We start from the raw sequence: 13,623 nt of genomic DNA, 5'->3' as shown, positions 1-13,623 counted from the left end.
GAAATTTTTGAGGACAATATATTTTTCAAAGAAACACAGAGTCATCTTTCCTGTAGTTTCCACTCTCTTATGTCTTTTCCTCCATCAGTCACAGAAGATTAAGAACTCTCTGAAAGCACTAAACACTATCCTGCTAGTCAGGTTGAAATATAAGCTCTTGGCTGAGTCAGCACTCCCAGTTGCTTTCAGATGCCTAGAAGAGCAGCCTTGCAATTAGGAAGATTCCAGTTGAGACGATGTCCCCGTTAGAGTGATATGACTTCTCTCTCCAGTGCCCTTGCAGCTAGATGTTAGAAAATGGGTCCACCAAGAGAGAAGGGAGTCAATGTGTAGAAGTCATTGTCTTGGGGAAAAAAAATAATTTTAATTTCTTGCTTGTCTTCATAACAGTTCTTCAAAGCTTCGTACCTTGGCCAGAGGTTTGGCTCCTGCATACCTAAGATTTGGTGGCAACAAGGGAGACTTTCTCATTTTTGACCCCAAGAAGGAACCAGCCTTTGAAGAGAGAAGTTACTGGCTATCTCAAAGCAACCAGGGTGAAGTTTTTTAGAGATTACCCATTTATTTGAATTCACTTGAGTCGGTCACGAGCATTCTCAGAGAAGAGCGGTTTGTCACATCAATTGATAAGAGATGAAGGGCTCCCAGTGGAACTGTGGGGATGCCTACACAAAAGGAGGAAGCAGTGGGCAGGTTTTCTCCTCTTGATGTTCTCAGGAATGTGAGACATGGGGGGGCACAGGGAAGGTGCTGGACATGGCTTTAAGAGAGTTAGTGTTACTCACTCAGTCTTGTCGGACTCTTTGTGACTCTATTGACTGCAGCCCTCCAGGGGATCAGGGATCAAACCCAGGTCTGCAGCATTGCAGGAGAATTCTTTACCATCTGAGCCACCAGGGAAGCCCTTAGGAGAGTTAATTGTGCTGTAAACAGAACAAAGATTGTAGCTAAAGGGCAGAGCTGCCTAGAGGAACCTGTGGGGAGAAATGCACCAAAACAGAGAATATTCCCTGCTGAAAAGACAGCACTGATCGAAGCTCATTTATTCCAGAAAATGTGGATGAAAGGTGTAATAAGGGGATGTGGAGATGTGCTCTGTGTCTAAGAATGGATTTTAAGGCTTGATTTGTTGGGCAGTGGTTCTCAGACTTTATTGACTATACACAGTCACCCAGGGGGAGTTTGAATATTTGAATTCCTGGGTGCCAACCTTAGATTACAACTTGAGCAAGCTCCTCCTTGTGATTCTAAATATTAGGAGTCTGTGGGCTTCATCTGAGAAATATGCTAAGGCACCACAAGGATTTGCCCTGTGTCTTTCATAAGTGCTATACAGACATCAAATGGAAGTTAAATTAGTATGTTAACAATTATTGAAACTACCATGTACATCTGAATTACAACAATGTACTATGTATATATTAATGAACAATATTTTGCTATTTTATATATTACATTTTTTTGTGGTTAGGAAGTGTTTAGAACTGTTAATCAGTAACTGGGCCAAAGTTGATAGAATAGTAATTAGAAAAAATGAACAAAAGCCAGGAGGGTTTTCCTGGAATAACAGATTGGAGTATGTTTAGACCTGGCCCTTTCTCCCCAGTCAGTCATATGCGTTTTGAAGTTCTCATAAGTTTACATAGGAGACTGTCCTTCGTTTATCAGTTTTCTTCATCCTGGTGGGGAGACAGGATCACTGGGATTATCCCAGTGCTTCTGAAACATCCTTTATGAGGGGCTTCCCTGGTGCCTCAGACTGTAAAGAATCTGCCTGCAGTGCAGGAGACCCAGGTTTGATCCCTGGGTCAAGAAGATCCCCTGGAGAAGGGAATAGCTACCCACTCCAGTAGTTTTCATTCTGTCTGCCCTCTGATGGATGAGGATAAGAGTCTTATGGAAACTTCTTGATGGGAAGGACTGACTGTGGGGAAAACTGGGTCTTGATCTGATGGGCAGGGCCATGCTCAGTAAATCTTGAATCCAATTTTCTGCCAATGGCTGGGGCTGTGTTCCTTCCCTGTAGTTCAGCCTGAGGCCAAACTATGGTAGGGATAAAGATTAAAGGGAGGAGGAGAAGGGGACAACAGAGGGTGAAATGGTTGGATGGAATCACTGACTCAATGGACATGAGTTTGAGCAAGCTCTGGGAGATGGTGAAGGATAGGGAAGCCTGGCATGCTGCAGTCCATGGAGTCTCTAAGAGTTGGACATGACTTAGCGACTAAACAACCCACTCCAGTATTCTTGCCTGGAGAATTCCTTGGACCAAGGAGCCTGGTGGGCTACAGTCCATGGGGTCACAGTGTCAGACCCGACTGAGCGACCAACGCTTTCTGAAACATCCTTTTTATGAACACAGGATGGATGAGGCACCCACTGTCAGGAAGTCAGACTGAAGCTTCTGAGAAAGGAAGTCACGGGGGGCCAGCCAGTCCTGGCAGCCCAAGCCTGGCAGCCCTGCTGCCTCGTGATAAAGAAGTATGACAAGTACTGTCCTGCCAGACAGGATGGGGTGGATTTGTCCAAGTACACACGCTGTGGTCTCGGGAGCTTTGATGATACCAGATATGAAGTAATATAAGTCAGCATTCCCTGTCCTACCATTTTGGCAAGAGGAGATTGCCACAAAGCAGATACAGTCCATGCAAAGCAAATTGCTATGTATTTTGAAAGTGAATTTTAAGAGAACTGAACAATGTTTTGTCTTCCAGGGGGGTTCTCTAGTAATTTCAAGTTTCGGAGAAGCCTCCTGAATTGCTAAATAACTTGAAGTTATGTGCAGTGTATCTGTGTCCAGTATACGTGTGGTGTTTCTTAGGAAACATGCCCTTTGGCTGTTTGGTTTTTTTTTTTGGTGGTGATTGGTCAAGCAGCAAATTTGACATGTATAACAGAATACATCTTTCTCTGATCTTAGACCCCAAAACCAGAAACTCAGCTATCCTGCTTTAGTTCACATATATAGCTAGGTAAATAAGCATATGGGATTTCAAACTTATCATTGTACAAGTAGATTCTCTGAATTATTCATTTCATTTGCAGATATTTGCAAATCCGGATCCATCCCTTCTGATGTGGAGGAGAAGCTGCGGTTGGAATGGCCCTTCCAGGAGCAAGTGCTGCTCAGAGAACAGTATCAGAAAAAGTTCACAAACAGTACCTACTCAAGTAAGAAATGAAAGGCACCCTGCTGGTGTCCCAGCCCCCGAAATGTTTGGATGGCTTGAACTTGGACTAAAATTTAAGAGGCCCTATAGCAGTCATGGAAAGCTGCATAATCCTCAAATGTTAGCAAGAGTTAGTGGACAATCTTGAACCCCAAGTTTCTGTTTTCTTTACCTGACTTTGCCTACTAGCCAGGGAGTCATTCAGTCTATTTTATCCACAGTATCGATAGTGTGTATATATCAATCCCAATCTCTCAGTTCATCCCACCACACCCCCAGCTTTCCCCTCTTGCTCTCCATACATTTGTTCTCTACATCTGTACCTCAGTTTCTGCTTTGCAAATGAGATCATCTGTACCATTTTTCTAGGCTTCCCAGGTGGTGCTAGTGGTAAAAAAAAAAACATGTCTGCCATGCAGGAGACATAAGAGACTCAGGTTCAATCCTTGGGTCTGGAAGATCCCCTGGAGGAGAGCATGGCAACCCACTCCAGTGCTCTTGCCTGGAGAATCCCATAGACAGAGGATCCTGGTGGGCTGTAGACCATAGCGTCGCGACTAAAGAGTTGCGACTAAAGCAATATACCATGCATGCACATACACATATTGTTTTTTGAAATAGATAACTAATGAGAACCTACTGTATAGCTCAGGGAACTCTACTCAGTGCTCTGTAGTGACCTAAATGGGAAGGAAATTCAAGAAAGAGGGAGTATATGGATACATACAGCTGATTCACTTTGCTGTACATCAGAAATTAACACAACATTGTAAAACAACAACAATTTTTAAAAAGAATCATTCATTCACAAGCTAATAATAACCTTAACTGCTCTGAAGAATTAGGAAGTCAAGGAAGACATGAATACATTTCTTGAGAAAAAGTAAAATACAAAAGTGGGAAGAGTGAAATGTGAAATCATTCACACCTCTTTGTCCATTCTGTTTCCCCTCTCAAAAACAGCCCCTGTGATGAACTGTGTATCCCTGGCAGGGCAGCGTTCTCATTTTCTTTCCTGCATGGCTTTGAAAACATAAGACTAGCTCAGCTAGCCAGGAATTTATTTCCATTCGTGGAAACAGTTTTCCAGTGTTTAAACAGGATGATGTTGTCACGTGTGTCTGTGGGTGTGCTCTGTGCTCAGTCGTGTCTGACTCTTTGCATCCTCATGGACTGTAGCCTGCCAGGCTCCTCCATCTGTGGAATTCTCCAGGTAATCATACTGGAGCAGGTTGTCATTCCTAAACCAGGGCATCTTCCCAACCCAGAAATCAAACACATGTCTCTGGCATCTCCTATACTGGCAGGCAGATTCTTTACCACTCTGCCACCTGATGTTGTTACGCAGGTCTCTAAAACAAACAAGCAATCCTTATCGAACGTGAAATATACTTTTATCTGAAAGTTGATGCTTTATACCCAGCTAAGGGATGATGTTGCCCGAGATCTCAGTTAAGAAAATGTCCTGTGTAGATACTCTACAACTATCTTCTTTTGACTTCTGAAAAATAAATGATCTTGAGAAGATGCTACACATGGGCATCACCAGATGGTTGACACCGAAATCAGATTGATTATATTCTTTGCAGCCAAAGATAGAGAAACTCTATGCAGTCAGCAAAAACAAGACCGGGAGCTGACTGTGGCTCAGATCATGAACACCTTATTGCCAAATTCAGACTTAAATTGAAGAAAGTGGAGAAAACCACTAGACCATTCAGGAATGACCTAAATCAAATCCCTTATGACTATATAGTGGAAGTGAGAAATAGATTTAAGGGACTAGATCTGATATACAGAGAACCTGATGAACTATGGATGAGGTTCATGACATTGTACAGGAGACAGGAATCAAGACCATCCCCAAGAAAAAGAAATGCAAAAAAGTAAAATGGCTGTCTGAGGAGGCCTTACAAATAGCTGGGAAAAGAAGAGAAGTGAAAAGCAAAGGAGAAAAGGAAAGATATAAGCATCTGAATGCAGAATTCCAAAGAATAGCAAGGAGAGAAGAAAGCCTTCCTCAGTGATCAATGCAAAGAAATAGAGGAAAACAACAGAATGGGAAAGACTAGAGATCTCTTCAAGAAAATCAGAGATACCAAGGGAACATTTCATGCAAAGATGGGCTCAATAAAGGACAGAAATGGTAGGGACCTAACAGAAGCAGAAGATACTAGGAAGAGGTGGCAAGAATACACAGAAGAACTGTACAAAAAAGATCTTCACAACCAAGGTAATCACAATGGTGTGATCACTGACCTAGAGCCAGACATCCTGGAATGTGAAGTCAAGTGGGTCTTAGAAAGCATCACTACAAACAAAGTGAGTGGAGGTGATGGAATTCCAGTTGAGCTATTCCAAATCCTGAAAGATGATGCTGTGAAAGTGCTGCACTCAATATGCCAGCAAATTTGAAAGACTCAGTAGTGGCCACAGTACTGGAAAAGGTCAGTTTTCACTCCAATCCCAAAGAAAGGCAATGCCAAAGAATGCTCAAACGACCACACAATTGCACTCATCTCACACGCTAGTAAAGTAATGCTCAAAATTCTCCAAGCCAGGCTTCAGCAATACGTGAACGGTGAACTTCCAGATGTTCAAGCCGGTTTTAGAAAAGGCAGAGGAACCAGAGATCAAATTGCCAACATCCACTGGATCATCAAAAAACAAGAGAGTTCCAGAAAAACATCTATTTCTCTTTATTGACTATGCCGAAGCCTTTGACTGTATGGATCACAATAAACTGTGGAAAATTCTGAAAGAGATGGGAATACCAGACCACCTGACCTGCCTCTTGAGAAATCTGCATGCAGGTCAGGAAGAAACAGTTAGAACTGGACATGGAACTGGTTCCAAATAGGAAAACTGGTTCCAAATAGGAAGACTGGTTCCAAATAGGAAAAGGAGTACATCAAGACTGTATATTGTCACCCTGCTTATTTAACTTATATGCAGAGTACATCATGAGAAATGCTGGGCTGGAGGAAGCACAAGCTGGAATCAAGATTGCTGGGAGAAATATCAGTAACCTCAGATATGCAGATGACACCACCCTTATGGCAGAAAGTGAAGAAGAACTAATCAGCCTCTGGATGAAAGTGAAAGAGGAGAGTGACAAAGTTGGCTTAAAGCTCAACATTCAGAAAACTAAGATTATGGCATCCGGTCCCATCACTTCATGGCACTTCATGGGGAAACAGTGGAAACAGTGGCTGACTCTATTTTTCTGGGCTCCAAAATCACTGCAGATGGTGACTGCAGCCATGAAATTAAAAGACGCTCACTCCTTGGAAGGAAAGTTATGACCAACGTAGACAGCATATTCAAAAGCAGAGACATTACTTTGCCAACAAAGGTCCGTCTAGTCAAGGCTATGGTTTCACCAGTGGTCATGTATGGATGTGAAAGTTGGACTGTAAAGAAAGCTGAGTGCCAAAGAATTGATGCTTTTGAACTGTGGTGTTGAAGAAGACTCTTGAGAGTCCCTTGGACTGCAAGGAGATCCAACCAGTCCATTCTAAAGGAGATCAGTCCTGGGTGTTCATTGGAAGGACTGATGTTGAAGCTGAAACTCCAATACTTTGGCTACCTGATGCGAAAAGCTGACTCATTGGAAAAGACCCTGATGCTGGGAAAGATTGAGGGCAGGAGGAGAAGGGGATGACAGAGGGTCAGATGGTTGGATGGCATCACTGACTCAATGGACATGGGTTTAGGTGGACTCCGGAAATTGGTAATGGACAGGGAGGCCTGGTGTGCTGCGGTTCATGGGGTCACAAAGAGTCAGACGCGACTGAGTGACTGAACTGAACTGAACTGAAGTTAAATTGGGCTAGTCAACATTTCTAAGAGTATATTTTTGACATTAAATTATTTCTTTGTAAGATTTTACTATAAACTATCTGAATTCCAGTGTATCCAATGAATTTTTAAAAATATTTTTAATGTATAAGGTACAGGAGCAAAATAACATGTAAGAAATCAGAAAATAGGTTATATGCTAATAGAAAATGTAGTCCTCTAAATTATTTTTTGCATTTTGAAGCAGAGGACTGTGGGGGAAATACTCTAATCCTTTACTGATATGATCTATGGGACTTCCCTGGCAGTCCAGTAGTTAAGATTCTGTACTCCCAACGGAGGGAGTATTGGTTTGATCCCTGGTTGGGAAAGCAAGATCCCATCTGCCACATGGTGTGGCCAAACATTAAAATATATTTTAAAAAATTAAAAAAATAATATGATCCATGGTTGAACAAAATTTGGCATAACAGGGCTTTCTCAGATCCCATTAAAAGAATGACAGAAATCCAAGAAGCCCACAGCAGGAAGGTCTCATTTGTAATAAATCATCTGATATAGGCCTGCTAGGAGAAGAGGCCATGGTATTAGGCATATAGAGCCACACATTTTTTCTTGATCATCTTAAACATATTCCAATTTACCTTAAATTTTTCCTTAAAAATGTTTGCTGCCTCACATGATCTTTTTAGAACCAAGATGGTAGGTTTTCAACATCTTTTCCCTGCCTCTGGAACTTGGACCTTCCTAGTTTCTACACCAGGGGAAAGCCCTTCTTTCACTAACTGTGTTTCTGGGTCAGTATAAGCCCAGCCACCCTGTTGGCAATGCTACAGTGTATGACAAATACTACAGACAGTTAATTGTGTTTGGAAATATTTTGACTTCTGAGTTGAAAATTTCTATTTTATTCTGCATGTCTTAGAAACATAGAGATAGAAAATTTGCTGCATTTGGTCTGGGCACCAACTCATTGCAGGAATAAGTATCTAAGAAGCTCATAGATGTTGCCACACCTGGTTCTGCATCCATGGCCAAGGCTGGTAATTTCTGAGTAACTGAGAGTGGTATCATATGATGGAAGAGGTAGCAAAAGTCTGTTTTGTTCTTTGCTTAGTTAATGGCCTGTCCCTTTGAAACAGGTGTCCTAGAAGCTCTAAGTAAGTTTTCTAATTACAGGACACATTGGATGCTGTGTTTCACTTAAGTAGAAGATGACAACAACATTTGTCATGAGAATATAAATTCACATTGTAAATCTGTCTGGGCAGGAAAAGGAAGCAGTGTTACAGGTGTGATTTTGGGTGTGACTGCAGAAAGGAGGATTCCTTTATTAAAATAATCATATTTAATGAGCTATTTTTTTTCTCTCTTTCTTCTCCACCTTCTTTCCTCATTGTTCCACTCCCAGACTGGATGCTGGACACACCTACATAAATGGAAATGGTACAATAGTCAGTGCCTATGTTTAATGGTTCATTTAGATTATCTTGGTCCTGGGGAGTTTTCCACCCTCTCAGACAGTGAGAGATAAGAGACTGGATAACGACTGGAAATTGGATAATTAACTATGAGTTTTCTTATTCTTATTTTGAGGAAGGAATAGGTTGGGTGAGTTTTATTTTATGTTTTAAATTAATTTTTATTTAAGTGTAGTTGCTTTGCAATGTGTTAGTTTCTGCTGTACAGCAAAGTGACTCAGCTATGCGTATACATATATCCCTTCTTTTTTGGATTTCCTTCCCATCTAAGTCACCATAGAGCACTGTGACAAGTTCCCTGAGCTATACAATATTTTCTCATTAGTTATCTATGTTATACAAAGTATCAATAGTGTCTATATGTCAATTTCAATCTCTTAATTCACCCCATCCCCCACAACCCTCCCACCCCCACCCCCACCCTGCCACTTAGTGGGTTTTTTTATTTAATTTTTTTTGGCTACGCTGTGTCTTTGTCACTCTACTGGGGCTTTCTCTAGTTGCAGTGCGAGGGCCTCTCATTGCAGAGGCTTCTCTTGTTGGGGAGCACAGTCTCTAGGTACGAGGGCTACAGCTCTTGTGACATAGGGGCTCGGTAGTCTAGGCTCACAGGCTCTAGAGTACAGACTCAATAGTGTACTCAAAAGTGTACTCAAAAGTGTGGGATCTTGCCTGACCAGGGGTTGAACCTATGTCTCCTGCATTGGCAGGCAGATTCTTAACCGATGGACCAGCAGAGAAGTCCTGCAGTTTTATTGGTCAAGAGTGGATTTGAACTCTGTAAGATACAGCCTTTATCCTAGGAGATGTTACTGCTATACAATTTGAAGCTACTTCAAGTGTATTTGGAATAATGAGGAGATAGAGGAAGAGTAAGGTATGAACTGAATAAATCCTCGAAAATGTAAACATTCTAGGTTTCTTGAAAATGCTATAAGCTTTGTTGTGGTTCTAGGCAATAACAGTGCTTTACATCTATAAGAGTTTTCTGTGGTTTACAAAGGGTTTTCCCATGTGCTATTTCAACTTGGTTCCGTGAGGCAGATGGATGATGGTACTAGTTCCAGGTCTGTAGATCAGTACCTGAGGCTCATGCAGGATGAAGTGTCATCGCTAATGATTCAGTCTGTAAGTGGGAGGGTAAGGCCGAAACTCAGATATCTGATTCTTGATTGAGGACATGTTCTCAACTTGATTTGCTATAGATGTGTAGAATACAGCTGTGACCATGCCAGTCAGAGGGCCTTTATAACAGGCTCTAGTAATATGGCACTGTCACCAAATAGCTCTGTGATATTGGGCAAAGCTCTTTATTTCTTTGGGTGTCAGTTTCCTCATAGAAAAATGAGGATGGGCACCAACTCATTGTAGGAATAAGTATCTAAGAAGCTCATTGATGTTGCCACACTTGAGGAGGACTCCATAAAGGCCATAAAGGCCCACGCTGTCCTCCACTGCAGCCCTAAGAGCCCAGGAAAAAGCTGCAAGACTCAGAGAGCTTTTCAGCCCCCGATGTCTGTAAGTCCTTGATGGTAGGCAGTAGTTTTGTGGAAGTGGGTGACAGAGCAAATATCAAAACACCAAAAATAGCTTGCTAGTGTCATTACCGCTCCTCAGCTATTATGGGCAGTATTAAATCTATGATTTCACTGCTATGGAAACCCAAGTAGTTCAGGCTGAAGACTCAGAAACAAAACCAAGACAAAACCTCTTTTAAGGAGAAAGGGGGTAAATTTGCCAGATACAGATTTTTTTAAAACTAGGGGAGGGACTTCCCTGGTAGTCCAGTAGTTAAGAGTCCAAGCTCCCAATATAGGGGTATAGGTTCAATCCCTAGTCAGGGAACCCACAGGACATGGCCAGAAAAGATAGAAATTTAAAAAAAGGAAAATGAACTAAAGGAGTGAATTTCTGTTTAATAGATAACTCTAAATATACATGAAGATCACCAGATTTTTGCAGATACTAATTGATGTAAAGATGACACTCAAAAATTGTTGCCAGGCTTCCCTGGTGGATTAATGATAAAGAATCTGCCTGCCAAGGTGAGAGATGTGGAATTCAATCCCTGGTCTGGGAAGATTCCACATGCCACAGGGCAACTAAATCCATGTACACCAGCTACTGAGTCAGTTCTCTACAGCCCGAGCTCCACACAAGAGAAGGTACCGCAGCGAGAAGCCAGTTCACCACAGCTAGAGAGTAGCCACCACTGTCCCCCACTAGAGAACAGCCCACGCAGCAACAAAGACCCAGCACAGCCAAAAATAAAAACAAATAAGTAAATAAATACACGGTTGCCACTCTCAGAGGTTAGAGGCTAGCTAATGGTTAAAAAACTGAGTTCAAAAGTTCCAAAGCTTTAAAAATCCCTTAGTGACTCCGTAATTTTTTTTTCGCATCACATCTAGCCCAAAAGAAATGCCTAAGAGTTTTCAATTAAACTGTTAGGTCCGAACAACCTAATAGTAATAGTTTTCATCATGTCCAACAGATGTTGATGTGTTCCCTTGCAAATTTAAAAGATCCTGCAGTACCCTTGTAAGTCAAGTTGCCTGGTTAAATTTTAATTTCAAATAAACAATCATTTCTTTACTGCAGGTTTTTCTCAAATATTGTATTTCAGTTAGTTCAGTTCAGTTCAGTTGCTCAGTCGTGTCTGACTCTTTGCGACCCCATGAATCGCAGCACACCAGGCCTCCCTGTCCATCACCAACTCCCGGAGTTCACTCAGACTCACATCCATCGAGTCAGTGATGCCATCCAGCCATCTCATCCTCTGTCATCCCCTTCTCCTCCTGCCCCCAATCCCTCCCAGCATCAGACTCTTTTCCAATGAGTCAACTCTTCGCATGAGGTGGCCAAAGTACTGGAGTTTCAGCTTCAGCATCATTCCCTCCAAAGAAATCCCAGAGCTGATCTCCTTCAGAATGGACTGGTTGGATCTCCTTGCAGTCCAAGGGACTTTCAAGAGTCTTCTCCAACACCATAGTTCAAAAGCATCAATTCTTTGGCACTCAGCTTTCTGACATACACTAAAAACTATTTATTATTTATCTGAAGTTCAAATTTAACTAATGTCAGATGTCCTGTATATTTATCTTCTAAACTGTCCCGGTAAATTCACTCCTCAGGGTGCCTTAAGGCCAAAGGAAAAGTGGACAACAGAGGCTGAGGTGGTTAGAGAGTATCACTGACTCAATGGACATGAATCTGTGCAAACTCCAGGAGACAGTGGAGGACAGATGAGCTTGGCACGCTGCACTTCATGGGGTCACAAAGAGTCAGACACAACTTAGCGACTGAACAACGATGAAAGGCTACCTTGGCACTGAGTTTGGAAACCACGTCCCTAGAGCCCTAAACCAGTTTTTTAAATGTAAAATTCCATTTGTTAGTCTTTTGGATTAATACATTATATACATGATTTTTTCAAATAATGTTTTAAAAAGCTAATCAAAATTACCAAGTTATTTTGTGCCTGAGTTTGTGAGTGGAGATTTTTAGGTTATGAGGACTGGGACTTGTGCTGACTAATGAAAAGTCTGGCCTGTGCGTGCTGAGCACTGAGTTTTCCCAGTTCACCTGAGGTCACTTGAGCGAAACCCAAGTGTCAGACCAAAGCCTCTGGTACCTTCCATAGACTTGATTCAGCAGCTAAAACAAACAAAGTCACATTGGCTTTTTTTTTTAGTCCAATTTTTTTGGACTCTTATTCATAATTATAAGCACTCATTAGGACTAGAATTCCTTCCATTTAATACAGAAATAGTAATTCATTACGAGGAGCAAATCTGGAAGCCTTCATCACTTTGACATTTCAGCTGCCGACCTAACCATGAAATGGCAACATTTTTCTTTTAGAACACTCAGTGGATATGCTGTACACTTTTGCCAGTTGCTCAGGACTGAACTTGATCTTTGGTCTAAATGCATTACTACGAACCACAGATATGCACTGGGACAGCTCCAATGCTCAGTTACTCCTGGACTACTGCTCTTCCAAGAATTATAACATTTCTTGGGAACTAGGCAACGGTAAGTGCCTCCCACCTCCAGAAACATTTCAATAATAAGGAGATTCCCCTTTGGCATTATTTGTTCCTATTTATGACCTTTTTAATAATAGTAAGTATGACTTTTGTCTTGGAGTATTTGTATAAATGCTCAATGGTGTAAGTTTGGAATTGTGGCAGAAAACTCCTTACATAGCCCAGATGTTATTGCTCATCCCAGTTTACATTTGAGCACTTCCACAGATCCCTTGCCTGAGGGAGCAAGAGATTGTAAGAGATGAGGGTTCAATCCCTGGGTTGGGAATATCCCCTAGAGGAGGAAATGACAACCCACTCCAGTATTCTTGCCTGGAGAATCCCATGCACAGAGCAGCCTGGCAGGCTACAGTCCATGGGGTCACAAAGAGTTGGACACGATTGAAGAAACTTAGCACGCACGCACAGCTCCCTGATTCCTTTGACATCTTTAGGGTCACTTGGCAGGTGGCTTGGCAGGTTGGACTCAAGCAGTTTGCTTCTACCTTTCCATCCCTTCCTCTGTTCTCCTCTTGTTATTTAATCTCGGCAACCCCATCCTGATATTCATCTTAGGTTCAAGCTAGAAGTTCCAGGACAGAGTTCCCTCTGGGTCAAGCTCTTGAGTGTCTCCTTCTTCATTCTTTTTTTACAAGGAACTTATAAATTCTAATTAAAGTGGGTCTTCTCTGGTGGCTAAGATGGTAAAGAATTCTGCCTGCAATGCAGGAGGCCCGGATTCAATATCTGGGTGGGGAAGATCCTCTGGAGAAGGAAATAGCAACTCACTCTAATATACTTGCCTGGAGAATTCCATGGACAGAGGAGCTTGGTGAGTACAATCCATTGGGTTGCAAAGAGTCAGACACAACTGAATGACTGACGCTTTCACTTTCAAAGTGCTAATTAGCCACATTCACTGAAGCATTTGCAGTGCTTTGTCTATACATCAGCTAATGGAACTGAACAGAAAATGGAAAGTGAGATGGTGAATACAGTTTTGACCTTCATTTCATAGATGACCAAAGAGGCACAAAAAACATTAACTAAATATATAGCTGTGTGCGTACATCTGTGCTTAGTTGCTCAATCATATCCAATTCTTTGTGACCCCATGGACTGTAGCCCACCAGGCTCCTC

The 13,623-nt window shown here is 42.0% G+C and overlaps 1 protein-coding gene across 1 annotated transcript in view; it reads left to right on the top strand.

The window, feature by feature from the left end:
* HPSE (heparanase) overlaps nt 1-13,623 on the top strand; it is a 50,639-nt gene that overhangs the window by 21,370 nt on the left and 15,646 nt on the right. Inside the window, exons 2-4 of the mRNA XM_061420665.1 lie at nt 391-536; nt 3,046-3,171; nt 12,317-12,490. Coding sequence (XP_061276649.1) covers nt 391-536; nt 3,046-3,171; nt 12,317-12,490 — 446 coding nt within the window. The remainder of the gene's footprint in view (nt 1-390; nt 537-3,045; nt 3,172-12,316; nt 12,491-13,623) is intronic.

Source organism: Bos javanicus, chromosome 6 (genome assembly GCF_032452875.1).
Source record: "Bos javanicus breed banteng chromosome 6, ARS-OSU_banteng_1.0, whole genome shotgun sequence".
Taxonomy (NCBI): Eukaryota; Metazoa; Chordata; class Mammalia; order Artiodactyla; family Bovidae; genus Bos; species Bos javanicus.
This window is presented reverse-complemented; position numbering and strand designations above follow the sequence as displayed.